The sequence below is a fragment of the Dasypus novemcinctus genome, chromosome 3 (assembly GCF_030445035.2).
Source record: "Dasypus novemcinctus isolate mDasNov1 chromosome 3, mDasNov1.1.hap2, whole genome shotgun sequence".
Lineage (NCBI taxonomy): Eukaryota > Metazoa > Chordata > Mammalia > Cingulata > Dasypodidae > Dasypus > Dasypus novemcinctus.
In genome coordinates, this window is record NC_080675.1 from 156,255,079 (window position 1) to 156,274,296 (window position 19,218).

At 47.8% G+C, this 19,218-nt stretch overlaps 1 protein-coding gene across 3 annotated transcripts in view; it reads right to left on the reverse strand.

The window, feature by feature from the left end:
* Window positions 1-19,218, reverse strand: part of LRRK1 (leucine rich repeat kinase 1) — a 131,175-nt gene that overhangs the window by 31,061 nt on the left and 80,896 nt on the right. For all 3 annotated transcript variants that reach the window (XM_004462098.5, XM_058294618.2, XM_071214326.1), the window contains 11 exons: window positions 17,905-18,017; window positions 17,162-17,238; window positions 13,377-13,506; window positions 12,464-12,576; window positions 11,838-12,052; window positions 9,664-9,828; window positions 6,615-6,787; window positions 5,524-5,644; window positions 5,133-5,292; window positions 4,214-4,490; window positions 1,732-1,903 (listed from right to left, as the gene is read on the reverse strand). In XM_004462098.5, coding sequence (XP_004462155.2) covers window positions 1,732-1,903; window positions 4,214-4,490; window positions 5,133-5,292; window positions 5,524-5,644; window positions 6,615-6,787; window positions 9,664-9,828; window positions 11,838-12,052; window positions 12,464-12,576; window positions 13,377-13,506; window positions 17,162-17,238; window positions 17,905-18,017 — 1,716 coding nt within the window. The remainder of the gene's footprint in view (window positions 1-1,731; window positions 1,904-4,213; window positions 4,491-5,132; window positions 5,293-5,523; window positions 5,645-6,614; window positions 6,788-9,663; window positions 9,829-11,837; window positions 12,053-12,463; window positions 12,577-13,376; window positions 13,507-17,161; window positions 17,239-17,904; window positions 18,018-19,218) is intronic.

Sequence of the window (19,218 nt, forward strand, 5' to 3'; positions counted from 1 at the left end):
AACTCCATATACTTTTTAAAAAACTTTTAGTATCAGTATGATAATTTCTTTGCTTTTCTATTACATATAATCATTTATAGAATCATTCCCTGCTCTTGGATGTGTTATTTGGCTCCAATCTTTTGTTCCCTCAAATAAGCTGTGAAGAACATGCAAAAGCACAAAGCTTTCTCTGATTTCAAATTATTTCCTTACTGTCAGATTTTTAGCAGCAGTACTGCTGGGTCAAAGGGTCTGAACGAACATTTTAAGGTTTTGGGCACAGATGGAGGAATGGCTTTTAGAACTGATTACACTATCCTAGATCCTGACCAGCAATATAGTTAAACTCGTGGCTAATTTGATAGGTGGAAAGTGGCATCTCCTTGTTGCTTGAATTTGCATCCCTTTGAGGACTGATGAGGTTGAACAAGCCCTTTTCCCTTCCCATTCACCATCTGCATTTCAATAGGACTTCTTTTCTAATTCCATGTGAAGGCCACTGCCTCTGAGGGAAGGGCTCCTGCCTCTGCCTCCATTTGGCTCCCAAAGTGGACCCCACTTGGAGCTCAGGCCTCACATGAAGCTGGCCCTCCACTGACCTCCCACTCAGAACCCCAGGCAGGAGGAAGAGTTCAAAGGGAGGGCAGAGGTACGAATCAGAATCCCTTGTCCTGGCTTTACAAACAGATCTTGCTGACTGCCAACATATGCCTCAAAATTTACCATAGTTGGCCTCTTTCATTTATTTTATTTTTAATCATTTCAGCAAAACAGGAAGATCAAAGAATAATCTTTATTTAGACAAGACGTTACAATCCAGTAAGGGTCTTCTAATTAGAATGCGGCAAAAATAAACTCATCTAGAGTTTAATAATGATTCAACAGTAGAATTTTATGCCCATGATTCTCAAAGGGTAGTGTGTCAGAATTCCCTGGAGGGTTTTGAGACCAGAGTCCTGGGCTCCATCCCAGGAGTTTCTGATGCAGGGTGTGTGGGGTGGACCGGAGAATTTGCATTTCTAACGAGTTCTCTGGATGAGGCTGCTGCTGCTGACCCAGAAAGCTCACTTGAGAACCACTGTTGCAGGAGAATAACACTTCTGTGATAACTGGTTTGCATGGAATTAACAGCCATGACGCATTCCTCAGAAAATAACTCCTTGGGTTAGGGCTTCACTGTTACCAAACCAAATTTGAGTTTTGCACCAAAGGATCTCAACCTTGGTTGCAGAGTGAAATAACCTGTATTTAAAGAATACTGATTCCCTGCCACACCCAGAGATTCTGGTTTAAATGGCCTGTGTCTGTTTAAAAGCTCCCCAGGTGGTTCTAGGATACAGGCAGCGTTGCAGAACCAGGGGTCTAAAGCCAGGTGCTGTTCCTAGTAGCAACCGCATCACTTGGGAAGTTGCTAGAAATGCAAATTCTTGGGCCCCACTTTGACCTGCATGAGAATCTCTGGGAAGACCCAGCAATCTGGTTCTAAGGAGCCCTTCAGGGGATACTGATATGGGTGCAAGTTGAGAACCATTCTCAAAAACCAGAGTGTTTGACCTCAGGCAAGAAGGTGCTGATTTGAGATTCACAGAAAGGGTTCCCAGAGTCCCAGGGCCCAGAGAAGAGAGGGCAGCCTGCTCTGAGCTGGCTCCGGGGGCCTCCGTCAGCAGCCTCACAACGTGAGACAGGAGCTGGTCTTCAGTCAGCTCCCCCCGGCAAACAGCGACCCCCATAAGCAGAAACTGCGGATACCTGGAGGTCCATCTCCGCTAAGCTGATCAGCATCCGTGCTATAAACCTTTGCCAGAAGCCCACAGGGACGAAGCTCATCTTAAACACCCGCTGAATTGTGTTGGCTGAGGGATGCCGCAGGCCGTGGGTGTCCAGGCCAGGTTTGGATGGAAGGAGATGTGGCAGGAGGTAGCTGAAACACACCAAAGGGGACTGCTGAGCCCGCAGCCCAAGTTCTCTGCCAGGCCCTCGGCCCTGTGGAAGACCTGGGCTGGGGCAGGCCCTACTGAAACGCTCAGGCTGCCGCGGCTCCTTCCTCCTGGGGCCTGTGAAATTGTAATTTTAGAAAGAGAAAGTGGTTTATGTGCTGAGAACAAAGGCTCCAAGGGGCAATGAAGATGGGCCTGCTGAATAAATTTATCAAGGTTTCTAGGACCGAGTCCAGAATGACACATCGGGGAGAAAACCTACCTTGAACATGTCTGTGGTCATAAAAAATATGTCAGACAGAGCGAATCCAAGGTGATTCTTGATCAGCTGGTTTGTGACTGGGGAATTGCTTAAGATTTAACTTTGGATGGTGGAGGAAAAACAAATACAGCTGCACAGTTCCAAGGACAATGTAGATATTGGGGTCGGAATAACGTTTTTGGCCTCCGGAGCTAGTTATTGCTCTTGGCTGGTCTAGACAACATGATAGGCCTTAAAAGTTAGAATGAGGTTATTTGTGCAGAAGAGGGATGTTTCATGAGAACAACTCTTGCTTATCATAAAAATGTTGCATCTGTCTGTCGGGGAGGAGTTCACGTCTGTAGTCCATTTTAAAACAGTTGCAGCAGAAACCCAAGAGGGCCCTCAAAGAGCAGGTCTGAAAACCAGCAGCCAACTGTGCTTGTGGAGCTACGGAGGGTCGGGGGCAGCCCGGGGTCCCTCCACCAGCAGCCTTGGGCACCAGTCTTGGCTGTGGAGATCTGGACCCTTTTCTTAACAAAGGCTTTGACTTAGCTTTCCTAACTCTTTAACCTAGGTAAGTTTAGTCCAATAATTTTCTTTAGAACTTTCCGGAAGATAGCCCCTAAAATATTTTACCAGGAGAATTCAGTTCCAGCTCGGTTGGCCGAGTGCAGAGGCCTGAACCTCAGCCTTGGCCGTTGCATGTGCAGTCTTGAGCAGCCTGCTTAAGCCCGCTGAGTCTCATTTCCTCTCCCATGAAATGGGAAGCAAAAGGACACCCTCCTTGCAGGGGCATTGAGAGCCTGATAAAGACTATGCAGTGGGTCTTGCCTCCTCCCTCCCACAGCTCCCCACTCAACAGCTCTTATGCCTCAAAGCCAAGGATGCCTCTGGGTTCATGTGGATCTGGGATTCCTCTTTGGGGTTTCTCTTTTCAGGACACACTCATGGCATCTGTCATATCACAACCCAGGACTGGCTCCCGGGAGGCCATGTCTGTGCCAAAGACATCTCTGGGTCACACGGGGTCCAGGCCAGCTCCCCAGGGCAGTGATGGTGCTGTATGGCAGGTGGCCAGGAGAGGCCTGTGGATCTGCCTCATGGCCAATGTCAGCATCAGACCTGGGCTGGGAAGCAGCTGAAACTGTAACTAGGACCAGGAGGCCCTGGGTACCAGTGGGTCACGTCACAGCATCACCTGGGGACCTGCACAGCCAGCTGGCATCTGATCCACAGGCTCCTGTACCCCCTCAGAGGACCCACCGTAGGGTGGGGGCTTGTGGTTTGGCAGCCCAGGAATTTGCATCCTGGCTGTGAGTACCCTGTGTGATGGAGGAAAGAACACAACAGTCCAGGGCTCATGAAAACCAGGCCTCAGCAGCAAGAATTTGAAGGAGGGAAAATTAATCTCTTATTAGAGTCTGGACCAAGCTTTCCGTTTCCAGCACCCCTGCCAATGAGACTGAGGGCCTGCCTGCCTCTCCCCTGCCCTCCACAGGTCGGACACTGTGGCTGGGGCATGTGCCAGGCAAGGGGGTGGGGAGGTGGGCAAAGAAGTGTGCAGTCCAGTCCTGCCATGGCCAAGGGGCTGAGCAGACCTGGGGGGTCTGGGCAGAAAGAGAGAAGGTAACCACTGGTATAATCTAAAGACAGGAAACCCACTGGAGGAGGGTAGGAGAGCTCCTGGTAGCTTTTAGTGCCATTCTTGCATGGTTTCCTATACCTTTTCTTTTTTTTAAAGGAGGTACCAGGGTTTGAACCCAGGACCTTGTAGGTGGGAAGCAGTACTCAACCACTGAGCTACACCCACACGCTGGAAAGAGATGTCCATGGCATGGGAAGGAGAAGCCAGTGGAGAGACCTGCCTTGCTCCCTGCTCCTGCCCCCTGCCCCCTGGCACAGACAGGCAGGTCATCCCCAGGCCCTGCACTGCCCCTGGGAGGCAGGGGAGCCAAAGACCCCCTGGAAATCATGTGCAAGCCCCCAGTGGGCTCAGACCCCCACTCCTTCCTCCAGGGAGCCACCTGCCCAGCCCGGTCCGTGGCCGCACCTGTCATTGGCGACTGGTAGGGCGATCTCAAATTTGGCCAGGAACTGGAAATACTGCTCTTCCGTCTGCTGCGTAAAGCCTGTCCCAACAAGCAGCATCCGGAGATTCTCCGCTCGGATCACCCCGTTCTTGGCCACCGACCTGGAGGCCTTCATGTGAAAGATCCTCTGCAGACATTCCGACAGCCAGATGGGGTCAAGGAAGTAGAGGTTCCTCAGGCCGTGGCTGGTGTCGGGGAAGTGCAACAGGGTGCCGGTCTCAATGAGGAAGCTGATGGCTGCCCAGAGACACACAGAGAGCAATGTCAGTGAACGGAGGTCAAGGGCAGGGGACACAATGCCCAAGGGGGTCCCTGAATCACGAATCCTTCCTGGAAGGAAACTGGCACTCCCACCACGTGCAGATCTCAGGACCGGGTGTGCTGCCTGATTGCAGGTCCTCTAAGGGGACCCCGTAACTTTTCAACATGACCATTGCACAACCAACCAGGTACACCATACCAGGCAGCTTAACCTTTGTCTATTTTGAGAGGAGGGATCTGTCCATTTCGCTTGTAAGTATGTCCTCAGTGGCAAACACCATCCTGGCACTTGAACCCTGCAGGGGTTCTTGCTCTCTTTTCCCCTCAAAGGAAAGAGGGGAGGGAGGAATGAAGGGACAAAGTAAAGGAGAAATGGTGGAAGGCAGGAAAATAAGGACAAGTTCTTTGTATTCTCATTCAAATGTATCTGCTTGTGCTGAGCGTCAAGCTGGAGTTGGCAAGTGAAGAAGACTCAGTTTTTCACAAACGCAATGCCCCTGACCCCTCTTTCCCTCAGGGCGACTGACCCTCCCTGCCTACACCTTCATGGGTCTGTCATCTGCCACCCTGCCTGGGACAACTCCTGTCCCCCAAACGCTGGCTCCCGCCCTGGCCCACCGGACTGCAGGTCCTCATAGTCTTTGATGTCGTTGTCGGGCGTCTGCTCCACCAGCTGCTCCAACTGCCTGTCAGTCAGGTACTGGACGTCGTCATTCTGACTTCGCTGCTGCTGCTCAGCCAGCACGGCCTCCTGGAGGCTTAGGTAGCTCCTGGGGATCTGGGCCATGGGGAGAGGGCAGGCAGGTGGCCCAGGCTGTGCCCTCAGGTTCCTCTCCCCTCCCACTGCCACCCACCCCTTCCAGTCCCCCAAAACACTGCTTGTACTCAGAACTGCTGAGCTTGATGGCCCTGACCACAGGTTTCACAGGGAAGAGAAAGGAAAAGTACAGCTTCCCAAACACATGGGGACAGCCCCATGTTTCACCTGCTGAGCCAGTGAGGTACCCACCAGCCTCCCCACGAGTCGCTGGCTGCCGATGGTGTCGCCCACTGCCTTCATGCTGCAAGTGACATGGAATATCAGCTGCCGCAGCCCCTCCTGGCCTTCCAGGCTCTTACAGGAAAGTTCACTGTGCGTGGGAAAGAGCTGAGCTTACTCATAGCACCCACCCTGGTGAGTAAACATTTTAGTTTGGCTTTCTTTCCAAGTGGGGCTAAGGGATGTCTTGAGAACATGTGAAAAACAGACACCAAGAATTTATTGAGGACTTTACTTTGTGCAAAGCCCTGTGCCGGGGCACCCTTCAGGTCTATCTTCCCAATGTGCCCACTTTACAGAGGAGGAAAGTGAGGGTAAGAGGTATGGTGTGACTCCCAAGGACCTGAGCTGGGAAGCAGCAGGCTCAGGTTTGACCTAGGCATCTGTGCCAGAGCCAGGGCTCTTAGGATCACGGTCCCAGGGGCTCCTCAAGGGTCCCCGAGGAGTTCCCCAATGCTGTCCCTGCCCTCTGTGCCAGATAAACATCCAGAGGGAGGAATCAGGACCCAAGGGCCAGGAGTGAGGCTGAGGCCACATGTGCCTTCTTCACACGGGGAATCCTTTGGGTACCCTCCCTCGACTCTGACCCTCAGTCTCATTGTTGGCAATGTGGGTACGATATCCATCCCTGTGTCAGCAGGGCTGTTGTGAAGGTACAGAAAGGAGCTGGGGCCCGGTGTGCCTTGCTGCACCCCGCCATCCCCCCCAGCCCCTTCAAGGCTCACGGCCTGGGATGAGGGCCACTCAGGGAGTTTCCGCAGCCCCACGTGAGGTCTGGGACCAACCTGGGGGCTGGTTCTCGATAAAGGAGTAATGAGTGCCCTGTGATTGGAGCCCGAGTCACCCTCCCCGGTCCCATGGGGACAGGAGTGGGGAGGGCCCAGAGGACGCCCAGGGAGGTGTCTGCAGGCCCTGTCCTCCTCAAGGGCTGGCTCTGTTCTGGTGGTTGCCAGGCTGCCTTTGCTGCGGAAGGAGCCTGACAGCCTTGTCTCCTGGCCTCGGACGGCGGGTCTCAGGCATTGTGCTGGGAACTTGGGCACGGGCCTCGCAGGGACACTCACTGTAAGTGTTTGAAGGTGATGTCGGGGAAGCCTGTGGCCCTGGACCCCGAGGGTGAGCGGCAGAGGGCCAGCACGTAGGCGCGCAGCGTGGCGATCCTCTCCACTCGGAATTTGGTTTCAATCAAGTCCAGGTGGGTCCCCACCACCAACACCACCGCATTGGGGGCCTTGGCCTGTAAAAGACGCACGCCACTGAGCGCCACCTTCACAAGGGCGGCACCAACGCCCCTCCCTCGGTACCAGCTTCCATGCTGGGCAGTGCCCCGTGAACCAAGGTGCTGCTCAGAGGGGAGGAATTTTGGACCCCAGAAGACATTGCGCCAGGCACCCTGACCAGCCGCCCAAGGCAGAAGGTCTGCACTCCTGCTTGCACCACCCTGGCACTTGGGGAGATGAGCCCAGCTCCCCCTTTGGATCCAAGGGTGGGGGCTGGTAAACCTAAGAAATATTATAGGAAACATTTAAGAAATATTATAACTAAATAAAAATAGACTAAGCACCTTAACAGCTATTAGGCTTCATTGTAGAAAGACAGCAGAACCCGTTAAAGGTGTGATCAAGATGGTGGCAAAAGACATCCCTGGGGATGTTTCCTCTTAGAGGCAGCTAAAGAAAAGGGCAGATTCAACTTGCTTGGAATTCTGGAGGATGATAGAGACTAGAGAAAGACTCTACAAAGGCTGAATTGAAGGGGAAAAAAACCATCAAAAAGAAATGTTCCCGCCAGTCAAGACCCCACCCCCATGCTCCATCCTACATGGTTTAAGAGTCACACAGTGGTAGCATTTCAGCCAGGGCTGAAGGTCACTGCTGTGGTCATGGATCTCTGAGTTACCATGGAAGGCAACTTAGAGTTCCATATACATTTAGGCATGGGGTGCATATGACGCTGGGAGAACTTGATAGTTATATGCAGAAGACTTCACACCATGTACAAAAATGAACTTAAAATGGACCAAAGACCTAAATATAACAACTAAAACTATAGGGAAGCAGATTTGGCTCAACTGATAAGAGCATCTGCCTACCACATGGGAGGTCCAGGGTTCAAACCCAGGGCCTCCTGACCCATGTGGTGAGCTGGCCCACATGCAGTGCTGACGTGCACAAGGAGTGCTGTGCCACGCAGGGGTGTCCCCCATGTAGGGGAGCCCTACACGCAAGGAGTGCACCCCATAAGGAGAGCCACCCCGTGTGAAAAAAGCACAGCCTGCCCAGGAGTGGCGCCACACACATGGAGAGCAGATGCAGTAAGATGACACAAACAAAAGAGACACATGTTCTCAGTACCACTGACAAGAATGCGAGCAGACCCAGAAGAATGCACAATGAATGAACACAGAGAGCAGACAATGGGGGAGGGGGGTTGGTGGAAGGGGAGAGAAATTGAAAAAAAAAAAGAACTAAAACCATAAAACTCCTAGAAGAAAACAGGGAAACATCTTCAGCACCTTGTGTTAGGCAATGGTTTCTTAGTGTTTACACCAAAATAACAAGCAACAAAAGAAAAAAATTGATAAAAGTGGCTTAATCAAAATTAAAAACTTTAGTGCATCAAAGCACTTTATCAAGAAAGTAAAAAGGCAACCTACAGAATGGGAGAACATCTTTGGAAACCACATATCTGATAAGGGTTTAATATCCAGAATATATAAAAAGCTCCTACAACTCAACAACCCAAAGAAAAACAACCTAATTAAAAAATAGGCAAAAGACTTGAAAAGACATTTCTCCAAAGAAGATATACAAATGACCAATATATATGAAATATGCTCAAAGTCATTAGCCATTAAGGAAATGCATATCAAAATCACAATGAGATAGCATTAAACAGCCATTAGAATGGCTACTATTTAAAAAAATGGAAGATAACAAGTGTTGGAGAGGATGTGGAGAAATAAGAAAACTCATTCATTATTGGTGGGACCCTAAAATGGTTTAACAGTTGGGGAAAATAGCTTGGCAGTTCCTCAGAAAGTTAAGTATAGAGTTGCCATATGACCTGGCAATCCCACTTTTAGGTATATACACCCAAATAATTGTAAATGGAGACTTGAACAGATATTTGCACACCAATGTTCACAGCAGCATTATTTACAATTACCAAGTGTCCATCAACAGATGAATGTGGTAATACAAACAATGGAATATTATTCAGCCATGAAAAGGAATGAAGTTCTGATACATGTTACAACATGGATGAGACTAGAAGACATGTTGAGTGAAATAAGCAGAATATGCAAATTAATGAATTCCGAATAAAGAATATAGGTTACCAGGGGCTGGGTGGGGTTGGGGAATGGGGTGTTAATGTTTATTTGGCACAGAGTTTCTATTTGGGATGATGGAAAAGTTTTGGCATTGGATGATGGTGATGGAAGCACAACTTCATTGTTGTAATTAATACCACTGAATTGTGTATTTGAAAAGGGATATAAAAGGGAATTTTAGGTTGTATATAAGTTACCACACCAAAACCAACCAACCAACCAACTAACCAACCAACCATAGAACTGTTCAACACAAAGAGTGAACCCTAATGTAAATAGTGGGCTAAAGTTAATAGCATAATTATAATAATACTGTTCTATCAATTATAACAAAGTACTGCACTAATGCACTACGTTAATAATAGGGAAAACTGTGTGTGACTGTGTGTGGGTAGATGGGAACTCTGTACTTTCTGCATGATTTTTCTGTGAAGTTACAATTACTGTAATAAAAAAAATTTTTTAGTTAAAAGCTAATGCCCACACTGATGAAAGAGGTTGTTGATGTGGGAGGAGTGTGTGGGGGAGTGGGGAGTGGGGTATATGGGAAGCTCTTATGTTTTTTAATGAAACATTTTGTGTGATCTATGTATCTTTAAAAAAAAAGAAAATAAATTTGCTACAAAAAAAGAAAAATAATACATTAAATAAACACAACTAATGCAATGCATGTTTTCTGTAATACAAGTTTGTTTTTCCTCAGTAAAGAGGAATGGTACAGAGAAGTGGTCAGGTACCGCCGATGCTCTCTGGGAACCTACGGGCTGGCGCACACTCACCTCAATACTCAGCAGCCAGAACTGGAGATTGGCCACAGCTTCCTCTCCCAGCGCCAGGTTCCAGACTACCACGTACAGCGCCTTGTCTGTGAAGAAGCACTGGTTGACTGTGGCCATGCTGGCCGGGCCGCCAATGTCCCAGACGTTGAACTCCACAGACTCAACCTACTTGAGCAATGAGAGTGGCAAAAGGGAGGTATTTTAAAAGCCAAGTTTTCAGTAAATCAAATACAGATAACTGTTCTAAGTCTGTACTCGGGGGTCCTGAGAAACACACGAGAGAAGAAAAGTTTTGCAGGCCCTGCAGCTTCTCTCAGACATCAGTGATCAAAGGGACAGGCCCAGCTGCTCGGAGGTGGACTTCTAGGGGCTTCTATCTGCAGCTAACCGAGCAGAGGAGGGGCCAGGTTTTGACAGTTGGCTCATGCTTGGAGGGCCATTTGTGTTAATCGGTGTCTGTAGAACTTCTGAGGGCATCATTCAAGCTTGGTCTGGAGCCCCAGGAAGCCTATGCTGATGTCACTCATCACCCTTGGGTACCAGGGCTTAACCTCCATCTGTGCAGGTCTCCAAGCTCCTGTAGGTCAGAGGAAGCCGCCCACCAAGAATGTGGTGGCGTGGGAAGCAAACAAAAGTTTAGCTGTTGGGCTGCCCGGAAAGGCTGTATAAACTGTGGTTTCTCTATCATTTTATGAGGTCAGAGTCTGGCCTGAGAAGCTCAGGCTGCAGTTTTCTGCAGTAAGAAATCATTTCTCTGATGCTATGCTTTGGCCTGCCAGAACAGCATGTTGACCTGTGTTTTGTATGAAAATCAAAACGGACAGCTGTTCTAAGTTGGTTAACAGCCAGCCACACAGATAGTTACAGGACAGAATGTCCAGCTCTGCTCTGCATTTACAAGATCAGGAGATTCTCCTTTAGCTCACGAGGGGAAACTTTAAGGTGGCAGCAAAGAACAGAGGCCAAAGGACAGGAAAAATAGAAACATGAATCCATTCCTGGGCCTCGGACAACCATTTGCTAAATAACAGTGAGAAGAAAATGACGTAGAATAATTGTTTAAAAAGGAAAGCAGGAGAAAACCCAGAGTATTCTGATTACATTGGAAAATGTTCAGTTTCTCTAGCTGGGTTCACTATTGGGTGCTCAGGGAATGCCTGGTATTAATTAAGGGAGAGGAGACGTTTTGGCTGTTCTGGTCCCAACAGACAGGTCGGCCCTCTTTAGAGGAGCAGTTTCTGTGTTTGGGTTGGACTATACATTCAGCTTAAATGCCTAATTCCTCAAACTGGGTTTCCTTGGTTTGTAAAGTGGTTTTGCGTAAAAGCCTCTGCAGCAAAATCCATTTCTAGCTGCCACTGTGAGGGAAGCTATTGAGAAAATCAAGCAAAATATGGCCCCCTAAGGCCTGAGGCTTTCCACAATGAAATGGCCTCCTTGACCTTGAACCCTCAGCCTCCTTGACCTTGAATCCCTGTGTGGCCACATGTAATCACAGTACAACAGCATGCAAATATGTCAATGTATAAAGAAAGCTATATTCTGGGGTTGAAGAGCCCATTAATGTTCCACAGTCATTTTTTTTTTTTTTGGTTTCAAGTGGAAGAACAATTTCATTTTCATTTTCAACACTGAACCCTGGACAAGAAGATGACTAATAGGTTCACCAAAGGAATTCATTTTAGATTGGGCTTAAAAACTCATTCTCAAGATTGTGAGAAATGCTCAGAGAAGATGGAACACTCATTCCAGGGTTGCCCGCTGGGCCTTCATGTGAGGGGGTAGATGCTGGTGTGCTTCATCACCTAAAGCAGTGTATTTCTCAACTGTGGCCAGGGGCTCAGACCCAGACCACCTGAATCAGAGTCTCTGGGGGCAGGGATGGAGAGGCCCAGGCATCTATACTCTTAAAAGCAATCTAATGACCAGCCAGGGTGGAGAACTACTGGTCTCGAGCCTCAACTTAACTATTATATAACAGAAAGGCAACAAGTGACATTCAGAAATCATCCACTGCCTTTGGCAGGAGCTAGCTGGAAACGGCACACCAGCCCTCTGGGATGCAGGTATCCCAGGACTCTCAGCCTCTCTGCTGAAAGAAGCCTGGGCTCTCCGGGGCCCAGGGAGGGAGGGCCTCCCACCCCCGGGAACTCTGCACACCGACCGTCCTTGACCTTGGCTTTCGAGCCGGCCGGCCTCTGGAGCTCCCACTTGGTGGTCCTGATGGTGGCCTCGCTGTGCACCATCTGAGGGACCCTCCCCGTCTGTAAGATCTCCAGGAGGGTGGACTTGCCCTGGCGCGGGGGACCCACGATGATCATCTTCATCAGTTTGCACTTCTCTGCTTTCCGCAGCTGAGCGCGCAGGTAAGACAACATGGCTTTGGGTCCTAGAGGGAAATAAGGGGGAAAGTCAATGTTGCCCAGAATGTGTAAACGTGAACATGCTCACACCTTTTAAGGAATGAAGCCCCAGCATAAAGGAACACTTTCTATGAGTTCTAACTGGGAGTGCTGAAGACTATGGGGTCTGGTGGAGGGAAGGTGCAATACCAATCATCCCAAAGTGTAAGAACCAAAGACATCCTCCATGGAGAGTTCTACAACCTGGTCATGCCCAGTACAATGAATCCCAGTAACTCTTGCTTTGTGGATAATTTCCCAGCATCTTCCCCAACACCACTGCTGGAGTGGGGCTCCCCTGGACGACCTCAGTGTTTCCACCCCAGGAACTTAACCATGGACTTGTGTTGTTTCTCCCAGGAGGTGAAGCTGAGGAAACAGGGCTGCGGAAGCCCTACCTTCTTTTCTGATCTCTGCAGGCACGTTGGTGATATTGAGGTCTTCAACATCCAGCTGCCAGAGGTTCCCCAGCTGTCCCAGCCCAGGAGGCAGCTCTTGGAGGCCGGGATTGCTAAGGGCACACACACTCATCACGAGAGAACACACACACACATCCCACACCCTGTCAGCCTCTGGGTCCTGCCAGGGCCCTGGATAGCCTGCACCCCAAACCTGATGTCTCGGGTCCTTATTTATTAAATGCTTATGTCAAGGTATTTCTCCTGGAATGTCCATGGTAGAATGGCAGCTCTGTCTTCTACAAATCCTAACCACTTAGAACTGGATCCCCTCCCCTAATTGTTCCTGTCTCTTCTAATCATGATACTATCATAAAGATGATTACTACCCTTCTTGAAAGTGGATGGGAGCCTGGATTATTTTGTATTTTCATCGATTTTTGCAGGCTGCCTGTAACCCCTGGCAGAGCTCAGCATGCTGCAGATGCTCAGTAAATGAGTGGAGGGATGAGCAAGCAGTTCTCACTGTAGCCCAAGCCAAGGAGCAAACCCACATATCACCAGAGGCTTTCTTTTCCCATTTTCTTTCAGCATTTACTTCAGAAAATTGGTCATTATAGAAGTTCCTTCTCTGTCCCCTTTGAAATGTAGGTAAATCTTTTCTTTAAATTCAATAAAGCTTCTTGGAAATTAAAAACAAAACAAAACATGGATCAATGCCTCACTACCCTGTTCTCCTCACCCCTCCGCCCACCATCTCCTTGACCAACCTGTTCTGAAAAGCCTACTTCCGCTTCTCGGTAAAACAGATTGCTTCCTTCTCCTTGGCACCTGCATTGCAGATGGTTTGTGGGAGGACTTTCTGCTTCCCTGGCGCTATGGCTCAGCATGGTTTTCCTCCATTTGTACTTACTTTCCCAAGTAGAGTTCTGATAAGCTTTTCAGTAGGCACACAGAAGGGGGCACTGTGTCCAGGTGATTGTCATTCAGACAAAGGACTTCCAAAGAGTCACTTAGGAAGGCAGGGAATTCCAGCACACAGCCTGCAAGGAGATAGCAAAGCAGACCAGATGCTTGAAAATGACCCTCAGGGAACACTGAAAGAAGGGTGGTGGGTGCCTGTTCTGGATTGAAATTGTGTCCCCCCAGAGACATGTTGAAGTCCTAACCCCCTGGATCACAGATTGTGACCTAATTTGGAAGAAGGGTAGTTAGAGATGGAATTCATTAGATTAAGATGCCGTTAGGGCCCCTAATTCAATAGGACTGGTGTCCTTTTAAGAAGAGACGGGAAGGGCAGACAGGAGGAGAGAAGACAGAGGCAGAGACTGCAGCCAAGGAACGTCAGGACGGCCAGTGAACACTAGGAGCCGAAAGAGGCAAGAAGGGTCCTCCCCGGCAGCTTCCAGAGAGAGCATGCCCCTGCCGACAGTTTGGTTTTGAATTCCAGGCTCCAGAACGGTAAGAAAATAAATGTCTGTTATTTTAAGCCACGCAGTTTGTGGTCCTTTGTTACAGCAGCCCTAGGAGACTCATAAAGTCTATAAATTGGTGCGACCTCTGAAAAGCATTCTGGCAAATACATCAAAATAAAATGCTCATATCATTGACCTGGCAATTCCAATTCCAGGAAATTACCCTACAGACACACTTGCCCATGTGGCAAAGACTTGAGAATAAGACTACTCAGTGGCACAGTATTTGCAATAGCAAAGAGAGAGGAAAACTGCCATGTCTACCTATAGGGGATTGTTTAGACGCATAATGGAATAATATGCAACTATTAGAAAGAACGGAGAATAACTTCATGCCTGGGTGTGAAATGATAATCAAGAGCTCTTGGTGAATTGAAAAACAAGTCGCAGAATCAGATGTACAGAGAAGGCTTATTGCATACCAAACGCACACACACACCATAATGCACATATATGTGTATATATATGCATGTCTTCATACATGAACATACATGCTACATGTGGGCGTACATACCACACACAATGCAGTGTTATATGAGCATACAAGTTCACATGTGGGTTACATAGATACGTTAAACACACAACTGTGATCAGAGGGACATGTGAAATTGCCTCTGGGAAAAGGAAGAACTAGAGGACTGCATTCTCACTACACATCTTTTGTTACTATTCAAAATTTTAGTTTTACTATATATATGTATTTGTTTTTCAATTTTAAGCACTAGTTCATTCAATAATAATAACATGGGCTAAGTTTTTATGCTTTCTCTGAAAATGAAACCAACTCTTTAGTATTTAAGGGACTTTGTTAATTAATATAATTGTGAGGTTGCTATAAAAATCAATTCAAATCTGCCAATTCCACTGGCACAGAGCATTAGAGTTGAGAAGGAATTTGTCCAAGAGCCTTGGAATTGCAGGCTGATGGAAATCACCGGGTTGGATTTCAGCAGGGTCTCTGATGTGCCTTTATCCTCCTAAGGCAGAGAGATTGGAGCAGGACACCATGCCCTCTCCCTTTCAACTTGGAAAATTCAAGATAAAATGATAGCCTCCTAAGCCCTCTTGCTGTGGTTCCTACTGCCAGGGACGAAAGATAGAAAAGCCTGGATTCTTTCTTTGGGCTTAAGCAATATTCTTCTGTCCTTGACCTCAATGCCCCCACTGAGTGTTGGCTTTTCTCTGCAGATATAGCTGTGGGATGGGTGGTCATGGGATAACCTGATCTCACAGAATGTTCTGGAAGATAATAACAGAATACCAAAATTGACACCTGGAAAATCTACCCAGCTATGATGTGTGATGTGAATGACTCTCACTACAGTGGATCTGATGGAATGACGGTACAGCAGACTTTTAAAGATGACTTTGTATTAGATCTTGTTCCATGAGAAAAAGTTCACAGAGGTTGTTTTTTTCCCCCTTTTACAGTGAAAAGAGATGGTCAACCTTAACCTCCCCTGATTCGCATTTTCACTAAAGAACATCAGTAGGAAAAAGCTTGCTTTCTTCACAGAGAACACATTCTGAGTACCTGGCCTTTATGCTTTCCAATTTAAGGTTTTGCTTTGTGTTTATTAAGCCTCTTTAAGTAATGGACAGATGGACTAAAGAACTACCCATGCAAACAGAGGCAACACCTGTTAGAGACCTTCTAGCCCAGTGGGGCAAACTAGGAAAACATGGGCTGGAGAGACACAGATTGAGGTATTTATGAACTGTAATTCTTTATTCATAAGCTATTTATGACTCTGCTGGTCTGAATTTTACCATAAAAGCAGCCATCCAAATTATTTTTAGATGAGCCCGCTGCACAAACAAGACTACTTGAATGTACATAAATTTACTTGGAATTTTGCTTTCCATCAGCAAACAAGTTATCTTTTATAGATAATCCTTATCCAAGGGTCAACAGCTGTAAGACAATAACCCTCCTAAGAGGAACTGGTCACAGCAGGTCTCCCTTTTTTCACTTTAGGTATAGGTGTCAATATTCTAGACCGTATTTGAAAAATCAAGAGGGCTTTGTCAAATGTCACAGCCACTATCCACCTCTGCCAGGGGATTCAGCAGAGCTCCTCAGATGTGCTCCTGTGGGCCACCATCAAAATCATTTTACAAAACACTGGTACATGTTACTATTGCATTTTTCATTGTTTGTGGTTGACTTTTCACAAGGGAGAGAAGGTCCCACTTCCAGGAATGGCTGATTTCACTGAGTGGTGGTTCTGTCACCACACACACACACACACACACACACACACACACTTCTCCACGTTCTAGAAGAAATTCTGCATTTCTAAACTGGAAATGGGCTTCTGGTTGACCACAATGTAAGAGGCTCAACCCATCAGCAATGTGAATACCATCTTCATCCATACCAGCAACTTTTTTCATGCCCATCGTCCCATTGTGGCATCAGTGAGAAGAAAGTATGTAGTTCCCTTTCCTTCCAAGTGAAATCTCTATGCCTGGACTCAGTTTCTAAAGTCTTAAGGCCCTCATTTTAGAAAAGGATCAGTCATAATTGCATTTCCCTCTAGTGTGGTAAAGTACCCTTTCATTTGTTTCTTGGCTGTCTGGACTTGCTTTTCTGTGAACTATTTTATATCTGTTGCCTATATTTTCCTATTGGGTTGTCTTTTATTTTTAAAAAAATCAATCTGTTAAGAATTCTTTGTATATTAGGAACTCAAGCCAATTTGAGTCACAACAGTTTGAGCTGCAAATATTTCTGCTCAGTCTGTTTCCATGACTTTGTTTAGAATGCCTTTTACTAAACAAAATTTAAAGTTTTACAAAGTCACAGAATCTCTTTCTTTTATTTTTTTTTATAGTTTCTGGATTTCCCAGCTAGCTTTAAAGTCTCCCCCCCCAGACTCAATGGGAAATCACAATCCACATTTCATTTGGAAGATTAAAGAAAGGCTCAAATACGTGGAAAGAATCTGAGGTAGTACTCGGCATGCTGTAGGTCCTCCACTCATGGTAACCACTAGTATTCTTGGACCCCAGACTGGAAGGGGGCTTCAGGATTACTGCATGCTGTATGTTGAGACATGAGGGATGGACCCAGCTGGCTTCCAGGTTCTCCAGCCACATATGGACATCTCTGGTGGCCCCACAGGGCATTGGAGGGGAAAGTCCAATATAAGAGCCATTCGCCCTTTGATGGAGTGGGAAACAAGCCCACCTGACTATTTTCTGTGGACAACACACTCACCTGACTCAGTCCCTGAACGCTGGCGCCCTCTGGTGGTGAAAAAGGAAACACGCTTTGTTTTCAGTCCGTCTTCATTTCTGGGGGCCGGGGTGGGGGTGGAGGGTGAAAAATGGAAGAAAGCATAACAAAGACATTACTAATTTGGCTGTGACAGTATAATGCTGAACCAACCAGGAAGCAGGGAGAAAATTCCATCAGCAGCTTATGTGTAAGGGCAGACAGCCACTGCCTGCTAATTACAACACTGGGTTCTCTAAAAGTCTTTGGGGGAAAATTTGACCAATGTGTAGAGAAGATGCTCTAATCCTGGCATGATTGGTGGTTTCCATTCTTGAGCTTTTCCATTTCAGGCAGGTGTGTAACAGCATATTCTAATGGCTGTTACCTTTGTGCTGGTCCTGGAGGGAAGTTCTCTTTGTGGCGTCCATTCCTGAGACACTGCATAAACAGCCTTTGGCCAATGAATCAGGGTGGCTGGTTGTCAAAGGATGGCTAAAGGTGGGCTCAGGACCACCTTTTACCTTTTATTGGAAGGCTTAGGGGGCTTACTCTTAGCTCTTTTATTGGCTCTATATATGTTTTTGTTGGTCACTGGTAAAAACTTCTGAAATTCTGGTTCAAGACCAGATTCTACAGAGATCTTTAAAAATTAGAATTGGACAGACACTACCCTGTGAGTCTGCAGGAATGTGTTTCCAAGCACATTTTAGAACTTGCCAAAGATAGAGGGCACCTCTGCTTACTTTCCAAGTTGGTTTCTGGAGAGATCCAGGGTTTTGAGTTGTCTACAGGTCCACTTGTAGTGAGGAGGAAGTGTCACCAGCTGGTTTCCCTGTAACTTCAAGAACATCAGGGCCTGAAAGAGACAGTGAGTCCAAGGTGGTGTCAGATACAAAAGGGAGGAAATGCCAGCTTGCCCAGCTATTGTAGCAGATTCACCTTGACAAGGATTCCAAGAACATGGGGGTTCAAAAGTCTCTTAAAATCCACAAAATTATATAAAACAAGCAAGAGGTAATGATTTACCTCTAGCAGATGTTAATCTTCCTCTCAAAATCAACAAGAATAGATTCCAGTACTTCTCTGTTTTAAGGATTCTTGAGAGTGATAATTCTTGGTGGGTCTCTCCTGGGAACGGTGGCTGACTTTGATGGTCCTGGAGGACACCATGCTGCGTGTCCTCCTCCTCGTGACCTTGAAGGCTGGCCTGGGTGGGGGTTCCCAGGCAGGGCAGGGTGACCTGCCCCAGCCACGCACCCTCTGCTGGCCACTGCAGGCGCCATCAGGGCCCTCCAGGTAGGTGCACCTGAAGGACTGGACAGTGGGAACCTCTGGCCAGTGTCACCATGAGGCCGGAGCAGTTACTTGGAGTCTTGGGGAAGAGTCCCTTCAGCCGAAGTTTTACCCTGGGCCTTTTGATGTATTTTACTTTAGAGTACAGGAGACTTAATGTAACCCTTTCTTTGATGACCCAAGGCATGGCCACTGGTTATTGCCTTGGGAGGGTGGATAGGTTTTGCTGCTTAACCTGAAACCCCGTGGGCTGGATGGCTGCTGTCTCTCTTGTTGAAGGGGACTGACTGCCCATCCCACCATCTAAACCAGGAACCCTGTCTGCCTGGGGCACCACCTCCAGCCAGCATGTCCAGTGCCTTTTTATTGAGGCTGTTATGTGCCAGGACTGGGGTTGGGGACATGGGGTAGGCACATGATACCTCATCCCCTGCCCTCTTAACCCCTAGGCAGGTGTGAGTCCTCCCCTAAGCCCCCAACCCACCCCTCGATGGGCACGTGTCCCCTCAGTACTGCACCTTGCCCCCTTCCCCACCTCCAGCCCCAGTCTGGAGGAGGAGACCACCAGCAAAGATCTAATTCCCATAGAGCGGAGGGGTGAGGTCTGGAACAAGTTCCTTTCCCTTTTGGTTTGCTGTTTCTGTGCTGTCATGGAAACCTGAAAGCCAAGTCTTTCAAGCATTGGTGTGAAGTAAGAGAATATAGACTCAAGACAGGTGATGGTGGGGGGTGGGGGGCACTCTCCCCCAACACAAAGCTGGGAC